General features: G+C 40.3%; 3 protein-coding genes across 5 annotated transcripts; all 3 read right to left on the bottom strand.

The window, feature by feature from the left end:
- Positions 1-6: 6 nt before the first annotated feature.
- On the bottom strand, positions 7-8767 carry slc25a37 (solute carrier family 25 member 37). Its single transcript, XM_023418193.2, has 4 exons — positions 8477-8767; positions 3273-3501; positions 2915-2971; positions 7-1756 (listed from the first exon to the last, which is right to left on the bottom strand). Exons 1-4 carry the CDS (start codon positions 8669-8671, stop codon positions 1227-1229), a joined length of 1011 nt encoding a protein of 336 aa, XP_023273961.1. The 5' UTR covers positions 8672-8767; the 3' UTR covers positions 7-1226.
- A 3279-nt stretch (positions 8768-12046) lies between these two features.
- On the bottom strand, positions 12047-19051 carry entpd4 (ectonucleoside triphosphate diphosphohydrolase 4). Of its 2 annotated transcripts, none has more exons than XM_023418341.2 (13): positions 18899-19051; positions 18375-18502; positions 18078-18275; positions 17783-17988; positions 17440-17590; positions 17173-17276; positions 16710-16769; positions 16350-16504; positions 15576-15742; positions 15131-15455; positions 14303-14388; positions 14033-14194; positions 12047-13275 (listed from the first exon to the last, which is right to left on the bottom strand). In XM_023418341.2, the coding sequence occupies exons 2-13, from the start codon at positions 18380-18382 to the stop codon at positions 13041-13043; spliced, it is 1857 nt and encodes a 618-aa protein (XP_023274109.1). In that variant the 5' UTR covers positions 18383-18502; positions 18899-19051; the 3' UTR covers positions 12047-13040. The 2 variants fall into 2 exon arrangements, with proteins under 2 accessions (XP_023274109.1, XP_023274110.1); XM_023418342.2 differs by having other exon boundaries at positions 16374-16504.
- Positions 19052-19974: 923 nt separating this feature from the next.
- On the bottom strand, positions 19975-24584 carry LOC111663860 (uncharacterized). Of its 2 annotated transcripts, none has more exons than XM_023418215.2 (5): positions 24292-24573; positions 23633-23948; positions 23031-23197; positions 21290-22548; positions 19975-20811 (listed from the first exon to the last, which is right to left on the bottom strand). In XM_023418215.2, the coding sequence occupies exons 2-5, from the start codon at positions 23874-23876 to the stop codon at positions 20418-20420; spliced, it is 2064 nt and encodes a 687-aa protein (XP_023273983.1). In that variant the 5' UTR covers positions 23877-23948; positions 24292-24573; the 3' UTR covers positions 19975-20417. The 2 variants fall into 2 exon arrangements, with proteins under 2 accessions (XP_023273983.1, XP_023273984.1); XM_023418216.2 differs by having other exon boundaries at positions 20673-20811; positions 21273-22548; positions 24292-24584.
- Between the last annotated feature and the right edge of the window lie 47 nt (positions 24585-24631).

Below are 24631 nucleotides of genomic sequence, written 5' to 3'. Positions count from 1 at the left end.
AAAGTCTGCACTTCACATTTCAGTCCGACTTATACATTGAAAAGATTGTATATACAATCTATCAACCTTCAGGTTAAAAGGTCAGTAAGACATTTATAAACATCGCACCAGTATAAAAGCACACAGAGGTTGAGACATGGCCACCATCTCAAGTAACAGACTAATTTGATCCACCTTTGGACATGCATTACGGAGTTTCGCAGATAGAATATATATATATATATATATATATTCATGTTTTTGAATACATATGAACAAGCTGCCTTGTTTCAGCAACAGGTTATTGTGCGTGATTCAGGAGTGTTGTAGTACTGCGCTTCAACAAGGCAAACAACTAGACCGCTACGGCCAACACACCATGATGCTGAGAGACAGTGTCTCTCAGGGGGGAAAACATGGTATTTTGCACTTAATGCAAAAACAGTAACTAAATAACAAGAGACTTTCTGCAGACTTGCTTCTGACCATTTGGTGTGGAGATAAAATTTGAAAAAAACAAAAAAAAACAAAGCACCATCCAGTTTAGCATGTTCTGATTTCACAAATGTGACCGACTACGACAAAGAGCTACAATACAATTTTATCTTATAACAATTGTATGCTTTTTTCGATACAACTTGGACCAAACAAAAATGGAAAAAAGGTGAAGCAGTGCTTAATATTTATGAGGCACTTGGAAAGTGCAGCTGTCCTGTTTGCCGTGGAGTGGAAATAAGGAATGTGTTGTAATGGTTCTTTATAAATACACCACGACATAAAACAAACAAACACCATTGTGTTTCTTCCCCATCCATAAAATACAGGCCTCAGAAAGCTAACAAAATAAATAAAAAGTTCAGATATTAAGAACTATAAACATTATTCATGAAAACTTAATTACGTGTTCACCACATGTAGAAAAGAGATTTTGGAGATATGTGGTTAATGGTGATGTTTGTGGAGTGAAAGAGGAAGAAGATGACATTCTTCTATATATATATATATATATATATGTCCTTCCAAGAATACCCTGGATGTGCAACATCATCCTAACTCAAAGACACAGACTTCAGTAAATGAGCGATAGGAAGAGCCATTCATTGCCACACCTCTACCTCACTGACTTCCATGTGAGTCAATAACTGATATATTTCCTCAACAGTGGAAAAACAAGTTGAGCTCACACACCTTTAGGTTGGAGCTTTTTTTCATCAGTCTAAGTGTGGGTTGCTCCAACACATTTTCCTTTACAGCGGTCCAGGTCCTGCCTCTTGTTCCAGCTGCTGCTTTGTCAGGAAGTACTTAAAGAACTCGTACACTGACCAGGCAATTGCGGTCGAGGGCATTTGGTATATAATCCTTGCTTGGACCCCTTTGAAGAAGGCTGCTATACCACCAAGCCGGTATACAGTCCTGAAGGCATTAGCCATTCCTGTTAAGTGGCCGCTGATGTTCATGGAGTTGAGCGCTACATTCTCTTGTGTGTTGAGCAGCGTTTTACAGACGTCAAGTGGAGTTGTTATTGCTGCGGAAACGGCTCCCGCTACTGCTCCCGACACTATGTGGCTCCCGGGGTGGTAATGTCTGTGGGGGTTTAAATGCTCCTGCATCAGCTCGTAGGTGATGAAGTGAACAGCCTGGAAGGGGATGTTCATGGTCAGCTGCGTGCTGTAGCTGCGGTAGAACGCTCCAACGCCCTCAGTACGTGTTACTGTTCGAACACAGTCCAAAAGTCCTCGATATGGAGAGTTGTACATTTGCATCCTTTGCTTTACCACTGAGTGATGGAGGGAAACAGAGATCCATGTTAGCATGTTTTATTACATGCATTACATATGTTATCAATGCTAGTTATCATCAGTGTTTCCTCTACATTCATTTAGCAGTGGCGGCCCGCCACTGCTAAATCATAGCCGCCACGCCGTCAAATTTCTTTTCTTTTTTTTTTTATTGTCGCAAATGCACCACCGCCACATCTCTGCACCTTCACAGCACAGCCTGTGTGATGATGAGCGCATCAGCGGGGAGAGGGGAGGGAGGGAGTGGGGTGGTTGGGGGATCCTATTGGAGTTAATTACTCGCGAGAGCGCGGCCTTGAAAGTGACATCACGTCAGAGTCAGAGAAGTGTAGTCGTGAGGAATAAGGCAGCGAATTAGCGGAGAAAAGGTAAACTTATTAGCCAACTCAGTGACGCAAACTTGGGTAAACTAATTGATAGCATTAAGCTAATATCTACACGTCATTATGTATTAACTGCTGACTGCATTTTCAGATGAGCTTGTTCAGATACTTCTCTAAGAAGAGAAAGACAACAGATGAAGAAGACGCTAGTCAGGTAGCATCATAAGCCTTTTACTGACTCGTAAATGATGATGGTTAGGTAAAAAATTGTATTTTAATGTTCACACTTGTAATCAGATGTGATGTGAGTGTAAACTATATAACGCTGTTAGCGTTACGTTACTCACACTTTTAATGTAATCTTATTAGACAAGTAACATTAGACAGGGAGGAGTTGTTAAACAAAGTGGAGGAGAGCAGAGCACAGCAGTGGGAGAGCTGGGTGAAGGTGCAGGAGAGAGATGAGCCTGGGTGCAAACTTTGCCACTGACCCTGACCCCCCCCCCCTAACCAAAAGACACCTGAAACAAGAAGAGATGAAAATGCACAACTTCATTATTAATATTAATATTATTATTAATAATAATAATAATAATAATAATAATAATACTGTGCTGACCAGTACAATCCAAGAAGATTTTTCATATCTGCTGTGTTAAAAAGGACAGAGTTGGCAACCAGCCCCAAGCCCTCTGTGGGAGGTAACCAGTGCAGCGTTTCAGTCACAGGTGCACAGATTCACACCCATAACCTTCTTGCTGAGAGGCGACAGTGCTAACCACTGCACCACCTTTGTAGAAGTATTTTTCTTACCTTCTGCTGGGTTCATGACTGCATCATGGAGAACAGTGGCCACACTGCCTGCCATGCCTGTTAAAATATAAACAGCTCTTGTCAAGTCTAAACCAGTGACTACATTTACAAGAATCTTAACCACTTTTTTCTTGGCGTTAACATGGTAAAAAAACAACAACACAGGTTTGTACCCATACATCCCAGATAGCATGTTTCAATTTTTCAGTTTGGGATAAGGCTTTGTCGTTGTCACTGCAAACAGGATATGGCATTAACTTGATTTATCCAAACTACACTCCTCCAGGCCATGTTACTTAGCCTAGTGTAAAACAGTATGAAAATCAAGTGATTTGTGTTGAGTCGTGGGAACTCATACCATTGGCTAAATGGCTGTTGCCTCCACTCTGAATGACGTCACTTAGTGAGCGTTTGACCCGCTCATAGCAGGCGAAGTAGAGTGCATGCGCAGGTCCCGCTCCCATCATGGTGATGTTGAGGCCCCTCAGTGGTCTGAAGATCCCCTCTGTCTGGATGATCCTTTTCAGAGCCTCATACACACTCCTGTACTGTGCATTTGGGTCTGGCTGCAGGCTCTGCATCCGTGTCTGGACAAACAAAGACATATATTTAAACCAGTGCATCTGATTTGCTCCAGTTAGATTTGATAACAGTTACAGCACCCTAAGTGCTAAAGTTGGGGCTCTGCATGAATGTGACTGTGAGTGGCTTTAAAGTGGGCACCTGGTATAATCATGATTTCTTGGTTCATTGTTCCTTTTAAAGCCGTCACATTGTTCGGACAGTAAGTGCTCTTGGCAGCAGTGAGATCCCGTCTGAGTGATGTGTGTCTTCTGAGGCTGGTGTGGGAGGCAGTGGCAGCTCTTTGTTTTACTCCACCATGCCAAGTTATCTGGCCAGCACAAAGCATGTTTTTTATTTGTGAGGAGATCTGCGGCTGACTCAGGAGATAGGCCAAGTCTATCTTCCTCACCATGTTCCCCTGTGTTTCCTTCCTTTGGTTTGACAATTAAGTATCAATTACATTTCCGTTTGATACAGATTCAGGAACCTGGGGCACACAAAAGCTGGTAGCATAGTTTACATTTTAGGTTTTTGTGGCTGAATTCAGCACTACAAATTGCACTGTTCTGTTGAAGACAGAGGCATTAATAATAATCTTATATTCAAGCATATCACTGAGGTTCTCAACAGATGAAACTGATTAAAAATGAAAGTGACAGTTTGCTCTACAGCTAATCTGAACCTTAAATTATGCTGGGGACAAAGTAACCAGGAGACAGTTCCAACTCTGTCATTAGACTGTGCTCTTTTTCAGTGAGTAGTCAATGTCTGATGATAAAAGAAATCTCAAGCACTTAAAACCATAACACAGGTACTTCTTCAGTAACCAAAAGCCAGAGACTATACTCAAGAGTTTAACCATACAAAATAAAAGAAACTTATGAGAATGAACAGATAGTTAGGCTATAGTAAAGTAAGGAAAGTAGAAATTGGTTAATGTTTAGGAAAGATTATGGTTATAGTTTAAAAAACCCAACATTATTTGTTGATCTATGATGGGACTTTAAAGCAGGAAGTGATGGCCGAACAAATGACCTCTGCGCATGGCACATTGCTTCTTGCATTCAGAGAGCGCTGATAAGTTCATCTTTCAACTGTAAAATGACCATTGGCTCACGTCATTATGTTTTTTTTTATTTTTTTATTTGGCATCCTATCAGCTTTAAAATATGGATGTGAAAGCTTTGTTTTAGCTGTGGACCGAACAAAAGAGTATAAGCAACTGTTAAGACGGGAGTTGAAAATGAAGTCCAGTGCATTCAGCACTAACTATAGGACAAGAATGTAGATTAGATTATCATTGTTTTTCAAATGATGATTTAAAAACAAATTTGTCATCCAGTTTTTACAGTTTTATTTGTCTTAAAAAGTCACTTTCACATTCAGTTTTAAACATTTTTACATTATTTATAATGTGGGAGAGGTAGTAATAGTATAGTAAAGCCTGGGGGAAGCAAGTTAAACATGCACTGTATAGAATTACATTATATACATATGCTATTAACATCACTATTACAATCTTCTGACTGAAAAGAGAACACTCTCACCTATTACATTACCCTGTGTCCTATCTTTCTAATTCAGCTTTGAAGGTTGTGGTTCTATGGCCGTTTACTAATCAACACAACAGAGGAGCACTTGCATACACACACCCTTCAGTGTGCACAATACCGATAAGGTCCCCCTCCTACCATTAGCACAGGCTACTCCCTGAGTCCAAGCTGTGTCTTGTTCTTTACTGGGAGGCCTAAATATGCAGCAAGTGGACTGTTACCACTACCCAATGAACTCTGAAATGCAAAGTAAATACACCAACTCTTAATAAAAACAGACACACTTCACTACTTCTTCACACACGGACTCCTAATTTATAATGCATTCGGAAAGAGTTCAGACTCCTTCACTTTTTTTACATTTTATGTTGCAGCCTTATGCTGAAATAAAATAATAATAAAACCCGATAATGACAAAGTGAAAACAGAATGTTAGAAAAATTATTAAAGATGAAAAACTGAAATATCACATTGACTTACATATTCAGACCCTTTGCTATGACCCTTGAAATTTAGCTCAGGTGCCTCTCATTTCTCTAGATCATCTTTTAGATGCTACACCTTGATTGGAGTCCACCTGTGGTAAATTCAATTAATTGGACATGATTTGGAAAGGGACACACCTGTCTATATTAGATCTCACAGGTGACAATGCACATCAGAGCAAAACCAGCCCATAAGGTCAAAGGAACTGCCCGCAGAGCTCAGAGACAGGATTGTTCGAGGCACAGATCTGTTGAAAGCTACAAAAAGAAATTTAACTGCATTGAAGGTTCCCAAGAGCACAGTGGCCTCCATTATTCTTAAATGGAAGAAGCCTGGAACAACCAGGTCTTTTCCTAGAGCTGGCTGCCCAGCCAAACTGAGTAGTGGAGGGCAGAAGGGCCTTAGTAAGAAAAGTGACCAAGAACCTGATGGTCACGCAGCTCCAGAGTTCCTGTGTGGAAATGGGAGATCTCAAAGATGATCCAGAGAAATGGGAGACACCTGAGCTAACTTTGAAAGTGTCATGGCAAAGAGTCTATTGTGGCAAAGAATAGATTGATGAGTGGAAAAAAAATGTTTTTTTATTTTTTTATTTTAGCAAAGACTGCATAACAAAATGTGACAAAGTGAAAGGGTCTGAAAACTTTGAATGCAGTGTAGGATCTACCTTACATGCCTGATTTCCTGTCCTGTACATTGCAATTGGTATATAAATGTGGAAAAATAGGAACCCTGATAAAGTCTTTCATCAGTTTAGTTTGACTGAAATTTCAAAACAGTCTGAGTTTCAACTCCAACACACGCACTGATCAAACTAAATGGGCACCACAAACAACAGCTGAAGGGTGCTTGTGAAAACTTAGAAACTTCAAGAGGAAATGGCAACAGTGGTTTGTGTAATAAAGGCCCAGTGGGTTCATTGGAAAGATGTCAAGACTATGACACTGACGCGAAGAGGATATAATGACTTCTTTTTTTCTTGCAGTACGTCTGCAGTTGTCTGTGCCACCTCAAGATTATTGTTAGGATAGAGCAGCACGCCGAATTATCAAAACAACACCACATTGTTAGAAAACAATAGCTGAGCAGAAGAAAGAGGATTGCAGGGGTAAGGGTCACAATCAACCCAACAGTTTGCGATTTGCTTCGCAGACACAAGCCAATTTTTAACAAGCTTGAAAAAAACATTTTCATTTAGTTACTTAACTTCAAGCTTTGACTTCATGATGGCATTCATTAGTGAACAAATTGGGGGTATAAAAAGTTCTGGAGTCAGGAAGGGTTCCTCTGTTCTTGCCAATTATTAAAGATGGTCCAACAATTTAAAATTTTAAATCATGATCTGTGCACCTCTGTGAAAAACACTCTATTTTACTTAAAACATGCATATGGGCAGTGACATGTGTTTGCAACTTGATATGCAGCTCTTATGTCAGAACTGGCTTTTTGCTCAAATTTGCTCTTCTTTGTTACTAATGTGAGTGTAACTGACTTGAAAAGATTTTAGTATGTTCATTGTTCTCCTACTTGCAAAATATTAAGCAACTGCAAAACATTAGAAGAAAGAAGAAAAGGTTCCTCAATGATGAATCTAAATCACTTTTTGTTTGTGCTGCATATTAGTGCTATAGTTAACATTGTTTTCGATTGTAGATTGTTCTGCAGATTATTTTCTTGTACATCAACTAATCCCTGTATCAAAAAATAATTTAAAAAAGCTCATAGCGAATTCCGAGAGCCAAAGGTGATGTCTTCAAATGTTTTGCTCAGTTGAATGTTGACTGTCTGACTAACTGTCCAAAACCCAAAGATATTAAGTTTAATCTTTTTTAATGAGAAACTACTGCAGATTAATTTTCTTTTAATTAACTAGCCCCATCACTTATACTATACATTTTCTATGTTTGATTTTTTTTTTTTTGTACAAAACAATAATTACATCCTTTTTATGAGCACTACCCCATTGGTTTATTGTCCATTCTGCACATTAATTTATCTTTACATGTATTTACTGTATATGCATTAGCAGTGTCTGGTTAGATGCTGAACTGCAATTTGTTCGGCTGGTATGTACTGGTGAGCAAAGACAAAGTTAAAACTAATCTAATAAATATAACATGATCAGGAGTAATTTAAATTTATAGTTGATTTATAAGTGCGATCCTGTGAATTTAAAGTAATGGGTCTCCACTGAACGGGGACACAGTTGACATTTGTTAACAAGTGAGTGCATGAATGAGTGGTCTCAAAAGTACTTTATAACTGTACTACAGTTTAGTGACACTGTAAAAAGTTAATGTTTACACGTTAAGAGTGGCGGTTTGGTTGTGGTAATATGACTAGTTTTAAGTTTCAAGGCATTTTGACAAATTACAGCGAAGCACTTGACCTTCACATACCCTAAGTCAGTAATAGGACAAGTCTGAATAACTCATTTCGTTTCACTGTATGACAAAAAACCTGTGACTGAGAAAAGACTCTGTGAGAGTATGGAAACTTGTTTTTACACAGCAACATGAGCTCATGATTAAAATGTCGATAGCTTTGTTCTAGCCTTGTTAAGTAATGTGTACCTCATTTAGGTTACAGTGAGCATTAGGCAAGCCTGCTATGTTAGCAAAGTTAATAGTTATATCGAGAAAATACGAAAAATAGTAAAACTGTTACTACGACCTCGGTTTAGCAAGCACGTGGCATTTTAACTCCGTTTAATTTATGCAAACCGGCTTTATCAGTTCGTTAAGTTAAGTCTACTGGCAACAAGCAGGTTGTCGTGTTTAAATTAGCTAACACTGAGGCTAACTATGGATGGGCAGCTTGAACATTTTAAAGCTAACCCTCGTTAGCAGGCGATAGCAGACTGTCTGCACAGTTAGCAGCGCTGTGTAGCTCGTTCGTGAATGAGCTGTGGTGGTAAAACAAGTGAGATTTACTGCTGAGCCGCGGCCGTGTGCGTTACCTTGACAGAGTCCACGGGGTACATCACCGTGTGCTCCAGTATGCCAGCCACGGCTCCCGCTGTCATGTGGGTCGCCACTGAGACATGAGGTGGCAAGCTCTCGTAGTCACCGTCACTGTTAAAAGGCTCATCGTCTTTGCTTTTGATTTGAGACATCTCCAGTGTTGCCACCACACTGTCAGAGGTCAACTCCATGCGTGGTGGGCTCCCAGAGTGGGTCTTCTGTGCAAGATAACACTCAGAGAAGTGTTGGCGGCGTGGACAACCACAACATCTCTACTACTTAGTGGAGTTGCAGCGCCCGTGACGTTGACAGCTGGGGGCATGTCCCAGGCAAATACGGGCCAATCATGTTTTAGTTATTCAACAATAGGGCGGGCTCTTTGTTTGGGGCGGCCAATGAAAAGTTTCTGTGGTAGATTCCTCTGACACTTCACAGCTCTGCTGTTATGTCAGTCTCAGTGCATCCCTGTCGGTCACTGTTTTCTCCCTCAAAGTTTTTGAATGGTTTTGACAGAAATGTAATCGCACAGTCCTGCTTGAATAGAGAAGTAGGTTTGGTCTCCTTATCAGTCAACATCTGTTCAATACTAGAGTAGAGTAATCCTACAATTTTCCCTTATTCATAAGAAAATATCTCCATCTCTTGGTCCCTAACACTGTATATAGTTGTACCAGTGTTGGAAGAAAAATTTTAAATTCTTATCCAATTTAAGGAAATGTGTCAATAACGTAATACAGCATAAAAAATACGCATAAAAAAAAGTTTTACTCAAATTTTACTTATTGGCTGCTTATCAAAAGCACTTATTATGCAGAATGGCCCCTTTCCACTCATATAAACTCTCTGCAACCACATTGGTCTTGTCTAAATGACAAGCGAGGGGGAAAAAAGTAGGCTGAAAGAATATATTTGAAATAAAGTGAGCTTACACAAAAAACTCACCAGGCCCTCTCATCTATAGCACCCTTAAATTTGAACATGCTGATCTATATATCCTGACTTCACGGCATGTGAACATATGAAATAGCTTATAGAGGGAATACAGAAGCCTCTTAGCAAAAGGGTGCACTACATCCATGCTTTAGTTTCAGCTCCTGAATAAGAAGTATGACATTGTTATCACGTGTTCAGACCTGTATATTCAATATTACTAACTTACAGGTTTAAATTAATTTCTTGTCTAATTAAATTTCAGAGACCCTGTTAGAGATCTGTCATCTTTATAAGACTAAATGAATGTCTGCACATTTTCTCTTATTCTTAATAATTTATGTTTTGTTTTTTGGCTGTGTCATTCTGTCTCTTGTTGCATGCCAGAAGTTTAAATTTCACCTTGATGTCCAACTGGATGCCAGTTTGTGTTTAGGATATCATCTGATTCGACTGAAAATACTAAAGATTTAGTGGTTCTCCGTCAATCCACTCTCCTTTTTACACACAGGGAGAAATCCAATTTAGAAACTATATCTGGCAGTCAAAATACTGGATTTGTGAATCATGTTATTCTATTAAAGAAACTGTATTAATTATCTTTACAGCGACTGAGTTGAACTTGATCTATTAACTATCCTGTGTCGCTCACCATTGGCTGAAACATAAGCTCGACACACAAAGCACACTGCAGTGTCTTTGTGGGTGTGTCGGCGAAGCAGTGTGACACATCAGTGACTCAGCACTATAGGAGGCTGCTGACATCTTAAAGAGCCACTTGTTCAAGATGTGTTGTTAAATTTGGTTTACACATGTTCACGAAGGAAACTACAGTCAGAGCTGTAGCACTGACTGTGAAAACCTTGTACCCGTCAATGTTACCAACTGACTCCCTTTTTATTATAAAATTTGACACACAGGTATGACTGAGGTATAACTGTTAAAACTCTTTTTTTTTACCGTTAACTACAAGGGTTATAGTCTGCTATTTCAGTGAAATAGACATTGTATTCAGTTCAACTCATAGGTACAACAGAACAAGCAAAGATGTGAGTTGTTAACCAGACATGTTGTATGATATGGACTGTGGTAGTGTATATAATATAAATATTTTCCCATCCAAGTGCCAATCTTTAAATGCAACAATAAACTGACTGTGGAAGTTGCAGTGGTTGAAGGTGATAAATACCGTCCGGTGGAGACCACACGGGAGGGTCTACTGTGTCCCACATGCAGAGTGGATCAAGTATTAACACTCCACACTCACAGCACATCAGGTGCTGCACTGTGCTGTGTCTGCACTGTTTTGAATGGGTACCTGGAATAACGCATCGGTCACTAAACATATTGTCATGAATACACAAGTGAACAATTCTCCCAGCAGTAGGGGCAAAAGCTCAATACTGCGAGGAAGCTAGCTGAAGAAACTCACTCATTCAAATTCAGCAGTTTCATTCCACAGCTGATTGACGGGCCCTTTGTTTGCCGTGGCCAATTAAATGTTTCTGTGTTAGATTCCTCTGAGACGTCACAGTCCTGACGTTATGACAGTTTCTGTGCATCCCTTTTCGAGTTTTTGAATGGTGTTGACAAAAATGTAATCACACATTCCTGCTTGAATAGATAAGTAGGTTGGGTCTCCTTATCAGGCAACATATGCTCAATACACTAATGACTGTACAATTGTCCTTTTTCAAAAGGACATATAATTTTCTCACTCTGAATATGGCTGTACCAGTAGTGGAAGAACTAGAACGATCACTTCATGGTTGTATGCTTCTGCCACTCAGACAAGTTTCAGGTTACACACGGGGGCATAAAAAGATTTCAGCAACTGATGACCCTCACATGGGGTGCAGTTTAAATTATTAGTCTCATTTGTCCCATTTTTTTTGTCATTTAAATTTTATTAATTTTACTGTAACATATCAACTTTTATAAACACATTTAATACAAAAGTGAAATAATGAAGTTCAGTATCATTTGTAAAAGTTGTGAAGAAAACAAACAGCTACAAACCCCCCCCCACCATCCCAGCACCCCACAGTTCTTACAGATATGCACATATATATATATATATATATATATATATATATATATATACCCATACACAAGCGCATACATTTATATTCTGTCCACCAGCGCCCTATACCCTCTCTAAGATGTTGCACCAGTAATGTAAGCCATGAAAGCCTGCCATGTCTGGCTTGTTTTGTTTGAAGTATTATTTACCCTGGCAATCATATTTTCAAAAGCACCACTCTGTCATGAGTCTAAGCCATTCTGTAAACTCTGGCCTGTGTGGACTCTCCCAGTTGCGTAGTATCCTGGCAGTTCATTTGTCCCATTTTCATTACCAGATCTGCGAGTGAAAACATGGACAGCAGTGGCCAAACCACTTCTCTCAGGACACCTCTGAACAGCTGTAATACCATTAAACCCACTACTGCATCTGTACTAAGCTTATGTGGTCATGTGGCTGCACACAGATTACTACCACTGATTGATGCCTTTTCAGTGAGAGAGAGGTCAGTGTTTATAGTTTTAGAATCACTAATTTCATATTTACTCTGAGAAAATACAGACACCATTTGTTTAGTCTGATCTCCTCTTTGTGAAATAAACAGCCAGACAAGTATACCATAAAACCTTTATTACTGAATTGCAATGTGACATTTATTTCGCATTTATCTGTGCAAACATCTTACTAGACCATTTCCATATAAATAATGGGATATGTGCACTCATTTACAATCCCCTCACAGCAGTGATATGACAGCTTCTGAAAATGAAGCCCAACATAAATATATGCAACGGTATCCAACGTAATAGTCAGATGACCCAACACAAGAATTTCAGCAGGGCTCTAAGAGAGACTGATACTCTACACAAAACAACAGATGTGTTTTGGAGAACTTCCCATCAGTGACAAGACATGTATTGCACTAGAGGCAGAACAATTTGGGAAATACACACATACGCACACACACACACACACACACAAAATCATTCCATCTGGGAAGTGCTGTGCAGTCTTATTCTCAGCTGCATTAGAAAGTGCTCCTTCCACTAATTATAAATCGTATTGCATTTGAGGTTTCTGTAGACACCAACTATAAAAACAAACAAGAAAATGTGATCATGCACATATAAAAGGCATAAAGGCAAATGCCCAAACATACTTACAAAATAAAAAATTGCCACTGTGGTATATTTGTCCACCTTTGTGAAATTCAAAGTATACATTACATATTTATTTGGGTATGGAAGATTACCTAGCCAGAAATGTACTGTCTTGTGTGTCTGTTTCAGATATGAATTGAAAGACACCTGGAGGCAGCTGCCATTTGAAATTGACTAAGGAGTGCGTGACAGGCAAGAAAATTAATTCTAAAAAAGACATTTCAATATTAAACAAAATAACTTACACACAAACATTGGCTCAGGTAAGTCTGAAGACTCACATAAGATCTTCCTAATTTGTCTAAATCTCAATTCCATCTCTCAACATAGCAGGGAGCAGCCCTGTTTTCAGGGCTTACTGAACAAGCAGATAGCTTCAGAAAGAAAAGTGTGAGGATTGGCTTTGGAAAATCAGACATGCTGTCCAGACTTTACGCTCTACAAAGTTTACAGGTTGATAGGGAGTGTGGGTGAGCCAAGGCCCTCTTCCAACCACGGTACAGAGGAGGGGGTGCAGTGCTGTGCCGCACGTCGGTGAATGCGGCGGAGTCGCAGTAAGTACAGCATAATAGACAACAACACAATGAAGAAACAAGCCAGGAATAAGTAGTGGTTGTTGACAAAGGAGAAGCTGTGCCGCCAGTGAGAATGCACTCCTTTCAAGCTTTCCTGCTGGATGTCCCTGAAAGAGGCCAAAGCAAACAAAACAAATAAACAAAAAACGCACACATATTAGACCAGCTTTGCACAAAGAGATAATGTGCAATGAAAAATTTAGTTCAGGGCCCTGTTCATTATATATTAAGACCTAAGTAAGGAAGGAAGTTTGATTTGATGGATGATAGATGATCTCATAAGAATCCCCCTTTTTTAAAGTTTAGTTTAAATTTCTGTTGACCTGCTGTTAATCTCAAACCTGCCAAACTGCAGTCTTTTTCTAAGTAAGCTGGATCAGAACCAGCTTCCTTTTTGAATGTCAACAATACATGTGAACATATTTCACATATGAATACATTTTTTAAAGAATAGTCCATTAATAAGTCAGCAAGATCATGAGACTGAAAGACACAGGTGGTTCTTGTGTAATAGCGTTGATGATTTTTCATTTATTGGAGGCTAGAGTTTATTTTCACAGTTATGATATTATGTTTGAGACCAGAGACGGTTTTAATTACGGTAGGTCCTGCCAAATGCAGTAAAAAGTCACCATCTCTGCAAGCATTAGTGCTATGCCTGTTTAGCAGCCAATCCTAAGTAGTGATCATTGTTTCAACTCTCCACTCATGTTCAAAATGTGTTTTTATCAAGGATAGTTCTGAAGACTAAACAATCTCTTCTCCACCAACACTCAAGAACAGATTTAACTAAATGGGCTTTGAGGAGACACTTTTTGCTTGATAACATTTAGAGAAAACCTAACAGGTGAAAGAAAATCTTACCTCAAAGGCAGAAACCGTGTTCTGTAAAGTATAGCTCCAAGAGTCCACTGGACCTCCTTATCATAGACCAGTAGGGCAGTTTTCAGGTTTTTATAATTGGTTGGGAAAGAGAAGCCTGAGTGCAATACTTCATACATCCATGCTGATTTAAAACACTGGTACCTGCAGACATAAACATTATAACATTGTTAAACATTCTTGTCCAGGAAAACTCTTGGGAGTGTGACCAAGTGGTTTTAGAAGTAGTTTTAATAATCCTGTATGACTTACTTAAGTCTGTGAAGATCAGCATGTGAGGCATACAAGCCAGAGTCAAAGCGTTCCCTCAAAGTCTTCCACTGGGTGGCACAGTAACTCTGTGAATGTTAAACTACGTCAGGAAAGTTTCCAGTGATAAGACATCAGTAAATAGTACACAAACCTCTGTTGCTGCCAAATAATTATACTGTTAAAACTACAGTAGCATACCTCAAAGGCCAATCAGGAATCAATGTCACCAATTTAATATGTATTAACAGAATATACTTTTCTTTTACTTTTTAAATTTACTTCTCTGTAAGTAAACCAACATCCTTGCTAAACATAAAAAGCATGGTGTTACGAAATCCTTATTTCAAATGGTCAGGGAAACAGTTGAGAAAGAAAACACTGAATGTCTTGAACACAGCAAAATAAAAATAGCCAGTGTCTGTGTAATGACTAGCTATTTGACAAACAAATTTTATCTGCACTCAAAGACAATGGTGCTTTCAAAAGCAATACGATTGCATTTCTGGGGCGTCGAGTGGCATAGTGGGTTGAGCAGGCGCCCCATATGTAGAGGCTACAGTCCTCGTTGCAGCAGGCCCCGGTTCAAATCCTGCATCAGATGGCCCTTTACTGTATGTCATTCCCCCTCTCTCTGCCTCCCCATTTCCTGTCTCTATCTATTATCCTGTCCAATAAAGGCACAAAAAACCAAAAATATATACTTAAAAAAAAAAAAGATTGCATTTCTGATAAGATAAAAAATATATCAAAAGATAGGAAATAATAAGTTACTTATTGAGGGTATATAAACCATGTTTCATGAGAGTGATTTTTCTATGTGGCATTTACCTTAGCAGCCTGGGTATATTTCGAAGCATTATAATCCCCACCCATGCGCAGCACATCCTCCGTGCAGTAGTAGAACTCAGAGAAGCCGTAGAACTGACTGTTGCTGTATTCAATGGCTGGCTGGTAGATACCGCTGAGGGAGGTTTGGGTCTCATTTGTGCGGTTGAGGAAAGGTTGGAGAATCTGACGACACTGGTCAAAGTCTCCTGTGCCTCGCAGATAGAGCCTCTGTGAAAATGGACCAATCTCATCCTGCAGGTCTGTAGGTAGACAAGGGTCCAGGAGGGGAGACTCTGCCGACTCACCAATATGCTGATCTAAGAGCCTGAATAAATCAGTAACAGTGTAAGTTTAAATCCACACATAACTGTGTAACTACTGACTTCTGGAAAACATTTGCAAAAAACATATAAATCAAGCGATTATATTTGGCTGTGGATCTCACTTGTTTCGAGTGGCAGTATTTCTGATGAGGTTTTCCTCATATCTTTGGCGTGCTGCATTTCCTCCAAAACCCAGGAAGGTGGACACATAAACACGATAAACATGCTCTGTGCGATGTGCGTCACACCCCAAGTTGAACTCTGCCAGTAAGTTCTTGGCAACTTCCTCCTAGGGAATAAACAAAAATCAGCCTGGGAAAGATGACACACTGTAATAAATTAATATTTCTACATGACAGCAGAGCTGGCATTCAAAACATGAACTGATTACTACAGCTGGTCACCTATGTTTGAGGCCACATTAACAGTAGAACTAAATATTTTCATGTCTAGTTTGATGTATTTCAACACATCAAAGAACAGAAGCTAAAAACTGCTTTACAAGGCAAGTGGGGAAAATTAAGCTGAACTTCATGGGGTGTAAAGGAACAACAATGGCAGCAAAAAGGACAAGCAGTGTATGCCAAACCTACTATATAAATAAATCAATGCAACACAAACAAAAATTCTTGACACTGACAACTTCCTTTGTATTTGATGGTCTCCACATAAATGACTTAATGTTTTCAGTCCTAAATCCTGCTATGGAGTCATGCAGCAGGCTTACAGTATGCCTTCAATAGTGATGAATGGAGAGCAGATCATCTCCACGGGACAAAAATGGTGCATACAGGTTTAACCAGGGAATGACAGAGGTTGGAAGGAGGGAGAAGAACAAAGGGTGAGTGACAAAAACCAAAGACAGCACAAAAACAGAATTGGTTGTGGATAATAACCTGCTGTGGAGAAGCAAAGCTTACAGTTTTGGGCACTTCGTATGCGATCTGTGTAGAGACCCCGCCCATGTCCAGGACACCGGCTGTCCTTTTCCTCACCAGCGCCTCCTGCTGATCGCTGCCTGGAACATGTACCTCCACTACAGCTTCCCCATCTTGTATGATTGACAAGAGAAAGGCGAGACAGTCAGGCAGGGAAGGTTCAACACACAATTACTGTGCAGCTAAAGACTTGTTATCCCCACAAGTTTGTATTGGTTGACTTGTAGCACATTAGCAATTTCATTTGCATGAAAGCAAAACAAAAATTAACCTTTTAGAATAATATGCCAGTGAAATATTACCTGCTTGGGTCCTTACCATTGTGCACATGGTTAAACCTTCCCAGGACAAAGTTTATTCCAATCCAAGCATAAACTCCTAAAACCAGTGGAAACAATTTTCAGAATTATTACACAAACTTTTATCAGCATTTTCAATGCTGCACTGGTTTTAAAATGTACAGTATGTCTACAATACAGAAAGGAATCCAACACCCCCTTGTGGCAATGCAAATTTATTTCCCTATTAAGTTGGGTGTCAGGTAACAGGTACAACTGGCAGGAAATCTGTCTGCACCCCAGAAGTAATGAATCAAATCATCAATCATTATATATCATTAAATATGCTATAACATAAAATACTTTATATTCATAATTAAGTTTCATTACAGCTTCTTTAAGTCATAAAGCTGAATAATGTGGCAACTGCAATAGAATTGAATGCAGAATAGAAATGCAATTTTAGTTTATTCCAGTCTATTTTTATTATTCCTTTTATTTACCTTCCTGTTTTCCAGAAATCACTTCTACATGGGAATCAGAGAAGAGGAAGTTGAAGTGGACTGGGATGTCTGTGCGCAGATCTTCAAGAAGTGCTTCTTGTTGACTGAGATTAAACAAACAGCAAAACTTCATAATCAATAATGGTTTTCCCTTTTCCAATATAACTCACTCACTCACTCAGTGGTGTTTAATAAACACGAGATCTGAACATATCATGCAGTCTTATTTACATCTTGCACGGTTATTCTCTTCAGGCCCAACTGTACCTTTCAGGCAGGATTCTCATTCCAGCTGTGCAGAGGATATACAAGGGTGTTTCTTGGTGCTTATTTTTGGGAATGTGTTGGGCTGCAAAGCTGAGCAGTGGATATATATAATTACTGGCTTTCTCTGGCGTTTTAGCCAATTCAGAGATACCTACAAGGGAAAAACATAAAGACCAAACATGTTTTAGATTAGGCAAATAACAGACTAACTTACAATGGTTTGTCTCACATTATGTTTCATAATTTGAGCCTTTAAACAAACAGTGCTAATTGCTGAATATTTGCTACACTCTCATTTACATAACGTTTTGATTAGTGAGAAGCTAAGCACTGGGAAGCTTACCCGGTTTGATCTTCATGACCACTGGCTTGCGGTGTTGATCTCGCATTTGCCGGATGTCTAGAAGTTCATGGGGATTACCATTGTGCCGTGGCCAGCAGTACACGAATACCCTAGAGCCACTGCTGCCACAGTCTACCACTAGGCCATAGTTGAGGTTGGGGTTGCTTGTATCCGTTGCATCCACATCCGTCACCCTTGCCAAGTGCCTTTTGAACCACAAAGAATTGTTAACGTTGACGTAATACTGCTTGTGTTCATTATGACATTAACACTTACACAGTAGCTGTAAGGTCACCTGTGGAAGTGATTCTCCTTTCTGATCCAGCTGGCGTGTCCCTTTCCAGTGACAAGCAGCAAGTAAAGTAGTCCTACGAGGCAGAGCACCAGGCCGATGAAAAGCAGCTGTCTGAGGGAAGGTGTCAGGAGCCGAGGAAGAACCTGGGATGACAGGCTGAAATGCCACGAGGCTGGGAAAAGGCACGAAAAGCTGATCCTGTCAGCAGGTAAAAGAAAGAAGAACCTCAGCAAAGAATTCCTCAAACAAAAAGGTGTGTGACTCAAACTACATTACCACAAATGACACCAAACCGACCTTCCCATGGTGCTGATTGTCTTCAACTTGAGGGTTTACTTAACGTAAATCCTTAATCGGTCGGCTGAAGAGGGCTGGTTTGGCTTATTCCACGGTTTCATCCCGTTTCCCCTATTTATCACCATGACCTTTGGGGGGGGGGGGGGGGGGGGGGGAGAGAAATAAAACAGGAAATAAAACCTTAATCGGTTAACGTGTACAAGGCAAGTTATTACTCCATGTGAAAGGCCTTGGGTTAGACCAAGTGCTCTGACAAGTAGACGGCAATGTTCCCACTTCGTTATTGGTGCTCTAATGGGTAGTTTTATGTATTTACACGGTAAAGAGAAATAAAACACATTGGAAGAGCTGCTACTGTTAAAAATAACGCAGGTAACATTAGCGTTAGCTGTGGACAGTGACTATCGTCAAGTGTCTGGCTGCAGGAGCGAGCTAAAAGACCTGAATTTACATATTTTTACGTATCGTCACTGTCAACATAGTACGGTTATATGTTCCTGGCCTTTAACTGATTTAATACTTACTAACAAAAAAGTGAAAGTCCCCCCTTTTCTCGGATAATGGACATTTCTGAGTAGCCAGATGCTAACCGCTGGCTAACGTTAAGCGAGTATGTGTGGCACGTCTCCGGCGAGTGACGTGGTTGTTCCGTCTGCGGTGTGTTTGATTTTTATCTCCGCGTTGTCCGGATAACAAGCAACAAAATGGGTAAACCTAAACCGCCCAACACTCTTCTCCTTCTTTTCCATTTAACGGCGGCTTGCAACCAGGATTAAGGCGCACTACTGCCGTCTAATTGCTGGAATGTGGACCAGGCAAAAATAAGTCCTGGATTTCTTGCGAGTAACTAAATAAACAAAACAAATCCTCAGAATTTGTTCTTTCAGTCTTCTCGTGGTCCCTTTTAGTGTTTCTGTTTCTATTACATGATATTAATATCTCTTTCTTCTGTGGTTCTCAACTTGTTAAACTATATATCAAATTATCATACATATTCTCTCATAATATATTTCAATTACTTGTATGCTGTTTTTTATATTATAGTATGCTATAAGGTATAGTAATGTAGCTATATAGCTATATAGATAGATAGATAGATAGATAGATAGATAGATAGATAGATAGATAGATAGATAGATAGATACTTTATTTCTCCCCTAAGGGAAATTCATGTGTCCATTAGCATAATAATAATAACAATAATAATAATAATAATAATAGTTGATAATAAATAAACAATAATAATTAGATTAGTCCACTTTCTTTGGCTGAGTTGTTGTGTAGTTGTAGTGTTGTAGTCCTCCTTCACCTGCACATTGTGTACATTGTGTAGCACAGTGGGTATTTTAGAAGTGTGCCAACCCTTCGTCATATTTATCTCTTACATTCAGAATTATTATACTTGCTTTGCAAAACTAAAGCAATGTGCTTTGGCAATAGTGTACAATATTAATCATGCCAATAAAGTAGATATGAATTCAGACACTTGCCTATTAGATGCAGTAATATTCAGGCTGGTACACCCCAACCTCAATCTTATTATGATTTCCTCCTTTCTACTGGTCCCTTCTTTACAGAGGAACAACAGCACTCAAGGAAATAAAGATTTCTCACTTCTTTATTGATAGTGTACTGATAGGAGATACACACCATGGGGTTTCACATGCATACGTTGCATGTTGTCTGTTTAATGTACCATTACCTTAGAAGAACATGACAGTCAAAAGATTAAAAAAAAAAGATGATACAAAACTATTGCAATTCATCCCAGGCACTATAGGAATAAGTCCAACGTGTTTTGATATGATACAAGAATTAAAGGCATAGTGCAATTTGTCAGCACAAAAACAGTTTGAAAAATCAATCTGTGTCTGTGTTAGAAAAAAATAACAAATGTTATAAAATTATAGTCATGCAAGCTTAGATACTACTGCAATTGACACTGTATAAAGTGTGCACTGTGTTTTTACTTGAATACTTTGATGCATTGTTTATCCTCCTCCAGCGGTGTTACTCCTGTATTGGAAGCTGGCCATCTCTTCACTACACCCAGACAACTTTAACTTCTCTGAATGTCTTACAGTTCAACCACTCAGAATACCTGATTTGCCAGCAGTGACTCAAATCAACAAACTTGAGTCTCCTGCTCCTAAGCATTATGTTTTTCACTGTTGTCATCTCCACATCTGTCCGCTGCAGGTCAATGTGCTGTACTTGTTCAAGTGGCATGGGAGGTAAATCTGTGGAACCCGCAGAGAGATACCTGTGCTGGATCCCTACACGCAGTACATCCTGTAAAACGCAGTTCAGAGGGCACGGCAGGGAGACCAGTGAGAGCTTCTCCAGCAATAGAGAACCAGTCAACAGACACTTGAGCTCCTTCCTCAGGGACATCCACAACATGAAAGGCATCATTTGGCTGTGATCGTCAGAGAAACTACAGGCATATGGGGGAAACAAAGAAGACAAAGAGGATTATTTTGATAGGTAGTCAAACTGATTTTAATCTGCTGTTTTTATCAAATTATTACTGTTTATTGTTAGAGTCCAGAGTTGAATACACAAAACATTTGAGGCACACTACAAATTATTTAATTAAAATTTTGTAATTCTATTTCCTAAAACATAGATGGCAAATCAGCCTGTTAGATAAAACTAAAATACATTATGCTTGATTCCAGATTGCCTCAGTTTTAATTTTACCATTATAACTGAGATTTGTATTAGGTCCATGAGAAACATCATCAGTTCCCTCACAAGGCACATCACAGCTGTGTCACATGCCTACATGTGCATTCTGTATCAGGAACAAACAGTAAATCCACAGACTCAGTAGGTCAACTTTTGATGTGAAATCTCAAACAAGGGTCAATAGTTCCTAGTGTACTACCAGTGTACCTCATCAGTAGCCTTACTGGAGTGTGAGAGAGCGAAGATTAGGCAGCCGTGGAAGATCCTGATCATCCTGCGCATCCACCTGGTCTTCTTCTTCTTCCTCTTGTATGGTGGGATGCTCAGCAGCGATGAGCAGATCTCTGAGTCTGGGACAGGCTTTGATGACCTCCAGTAGAGGGGTGTGAGGGCTGGTTTTCACACCCTCCAGGGTGAGAGAAACTAGGGATGAGCCTGTAACTTGCAAGGCAGGAAGGAGATCTACCAGTGGGCCTAGGAAATGTACTGAAAGGCTCTGTAGCTGGCCTGACCAGGTCTGGAGGCCCGCAGCCAACATGGACCCCTGGCGTCTTCCTCTAGTATCTTCATCATCATCATCAACTTTCACAGATATGGAGTAGATGTCTGGACATAAACGGCCTACACTGTCCAGGAAGTCACAGGTTAAGCCATTGACGTCCTTTAGACGCAGGATCAGGTGTCCATCACTTGACTGTGACAAAACTCCCCCTCCCCTTTTTTTCTCTGCTTGGTTCAGAGACACACTGAGCCCTTCATCTCTACTTGAATCTTCCTCACTCTCACCATCATACCCTTCCCACAATATCCTCTCCTCCTCCTCCCCCTCCTCCTCCTCCTCCTCTTCATCCTCATGTTCCTCATCCACTGCTGCTGCTCCTTCTCTCTTCCTCCTATCCATGCTCTGCCTGTGTCTCCACTCCCTCCACACCTGATTCAACCTTGGTATTCCTTCTCTCTCAGTGAACTCGTCTGTCTGGCTAAACTTTCTGTGCTCAATGAGACAGCAGGCCTGCGTAAGGCCCTCCATGGCCACTCTCTCCAGGTCAGGCAGGGAGAGGAGTAGGTAGGCTGCTGCCGCCACACGGTCTCCCTCTTGTTCCCCAAACCCAATATCCAGAGCTAGTAGACTGCGGAGGGGGAGAGGAGACAGGGGAGCAGAAAAGGAGGAGGAGGGGTCAGAGGAGAAAGAGGAAATAGGAGACTGAGATGTAGAGGTGCAGCAAAAAGAAGAGCTAGCAGAGGATGAACAGAAATCCCCACCTCCAAGAGGAAGTAGTGCAGCAGGGGAAAGGAAATGACAGCGGGATACATCTAAATGGCGCAGGAAACAGCAGTGTTGGGCAATCGTCCTGATCACACATCCGTCACAATGCATACCAGCCAGTGAAAGCGAGCGGAGGGCAGGTAGACAGCAGATAGTTTGAGATAGGACTTTTGAAGGCAGCTGCTGGGCTCCAGATAGATCCAGACTCCACAGACCCTGAGACAAAAAGGAAGTAATATAAAGGCATGCCAGACACAAGACATCAGACTATTTCTCTTACCGTCATCAAATCTATAAATAGTGTCAACTACTTGTATACTTTCCAATGTAGTAGTTTGGGAGCTATGGTTTTTTTTTTCTGTATAGCCTACTATAACAAGAAATTATATTTTAGAAAAACAAAAAGCTTTTAAGCTCTGAAAGTATATAGCCTAGATACACACACATAGTATGCTAAATGTTTAAAATAGGAAGGATGGATCTAAGATGTGGGTTATGCAAATGGAGCCCCACTCAACATCAGGAAAATAAAACACTGACAAGATTTCAATCACAAAGTCCACAAAAATAAGAGTCTGAAAATGTTTCTCGTTTTGAATAAGACACGATAATCCAGTGTATGTGCAGCTGAACACAACACTGGTTTTGAAATGCAAACACTAGAGGAAAGAGGCAAGGACACAGTATTTCTATCTGACCTGGCAACGTGCAGCAATATGGCCACAGAGGGCGGATGTGACCAGACCAGGACACCTGTCCAGAGACAGGCCACGGAGCTGGGGGACCAGCAGGAGGTGGAGGGCCGCCCGGGACAATTGCTTTCTGGTGCACAGCATCCCAGTGAGCTCCTCGACCAGCCTACCTGCTACAGGGAGGGTAAAAAAAAAACAAAAGAGACAGGGGGAGTAGCAGGATTAGAAGTGATCAATCACTCTGTAAATCACTTACTCTGTAGACAGAGGGAAGCTGTAAAAGCCACATGAGGAAGTCTGAAGCCCTTCATAACCGTTTTCATAACTGACTCACTTTGCATGATAGTAAAAATGTCTAATTTCTCCTTATAGGGCATATTTTAGTTTTCATGTATATCTTCAGCATTTTGCTGATGCAGTGAATCAGTGTATGACAGTTGCAAAAGTTAACATAATTAATGAACAAGTAATCTCTAAGAGAGGGACAAAATATGTGATCACTGACTCATGACACAGTCACTTAAACTATTTACAATCACACCCATGTGCTGTCGTCCCAAAGCGGAAGCAGGCAGGTCAATTTTTCCGTTAAGTACCCACAAACTCACGCAGTAAGCTGAAAGGCCCCATTATGTGCCTGAAGGAATACTGATCCAGGTAGTTGTCAGCATAGTCTTTCACCCACACTTCCTTCATGTTGTCAGCAAGGCTAAGCAGACACAGCCGTGTCAACGAAGGGATAGAGCCATCTTCATCTGTCTTCCTGCAGCTCCCCATCCACTTCTTCACCCTTGTCCACCTGGCCCGGGGCTTCGACTGACGACCTTCACCCAAGGCCCGGAACAGTGGCATAGCAGGACAGCGGTCGCTGGCTGCAGTGATGAGGAGGATGCTGGATGTGTGAGATGTGGAGGCTTCTCCCTGCTGCTCATGGGAAATGATGATATGATTAACAGGACAGATATATACTGCAATCATATAAACTATTATTTACTACTTGATTATTATTTATTTACCAATATTATTCATTTATTTTCACAGCTATATTACTTTATTGTTTTGTTTTTGTTACATTTAAGAAGAGAGGCCTACACAAGTCTGCGAGACAAAAGAATGTGTAGTTACCCTGACTCAACTATAGGTTACTGTACACTGATTAGGCTACTGTTAATGCCAATATTTACTTAATTGATATACAGTATATTGACATGGAGAGGGAATTTCTTGTAATAACCTACGGAAGAATTTCTGTTGCATTGACACCTACCTGGCGGCTGTAATAGTGCTGGAACGCTTAAGATATCCAAAGAGAAAGTCGACAGGGCTATACAGTAAAAGAAAATTTCCGCAGCCTTTGCTAAAACTTTCGTGACACACAACAGCACTTCCTGACTTTAGGTTCTTGGGACAGTTCAGCCCTGAGTCTAGTCTCACAAGAACAACTTCCTCTCAGGCTGTGCACACTGCTGCGAATAACTCACGGAATAGCCTTGAAATCCAACCGAGGTCTGAATCCTAAATCAACCACATATAATCATTCTGTGCATATTGTCAATGTGAGTGGTGACGCGGCAGTGCACAGCCTGAGTGATAATGTCCTCCTGAAA

The sequence above is a fragment of the Seriola lalandi genome, unplaced genomic scaffold (genome assembly GCF_002814215.2).
Source record: "Seriola lalandi dorsalis isolate HSWRI2012SDOR001 ecotype SW California unplaced genomic scaffold, Sedor1 jcf7180002054581, whole genome shotgun sequence".
Taxonomy (NCBI): Eukaryota; Metazoa; Chordata; class Actinopteri; order Carangiformes; family Carangidae; genus Seriola; species Seriola lalandi.
Note: the sequence above shows the minus strand (reverse complement) of the source record. Positions and strands in the feature narration are given on the sequence as shown.

Coding starts and splice junctions, on each gene's coding strand:
- slc25a37 (XM_023418193.2), bottom strand. CDS start 8,671: ATGGAGTTGACCTCTGACAGTGTGGTGGCAACACTGGAGATGTCTCAA. Junction 2,972..3,272: donor CAACAGCCATTTAGCCAATG/GTATGAGTTCCC, acceptor ATATTTTAACAG/GCATGGCAGGCAGTGTGGCC. Junction 1,757..2,914: donor AGTCATGAACCCAGCAGAAG/GTAAGAAAAATA, acceptor TCCATCACTCAG/TGGTAAAGCAAAGGATGCAA.
- entpd4 (XM_023418341.2), bottom strand. Junction 17,989..18,077: donor AAGGAGAATCACTTCCACAG/GTGACCTTACAG, acceptor GTGGTTCAAAAG/GCACTTGGCAAGGGTGACGG. Junction 15,456..15,575: donor AATACTGCCACTCGAAACAA/GTGAGATCCACA, acceptor TGATTTATTCAG/GCTCTTAGATCAGCATATTG.
- LOC111663860 (XM_023418215.2), bottom strand. CDS start 23,876: ATGCCACTGTTCCGGGCCTTGGGTGAAGGTCGTCAGTCGAAGCCCCGG. Junction 23,198..23,632: donor GGGGCCTTTCAGCTTACTGC/GTGAGTTTGTGG, acceptor CCCTCCCTGTAG/CAGGTAGGCTGGTCGAGGAG. Junction 22,549..23,030: donor ATATTGCTGCACGTTGCCAG/GTCAGATAGAAA, acceptor TTTTTGTCTCAG/GGTCTGTGGAGTCTGGATCT.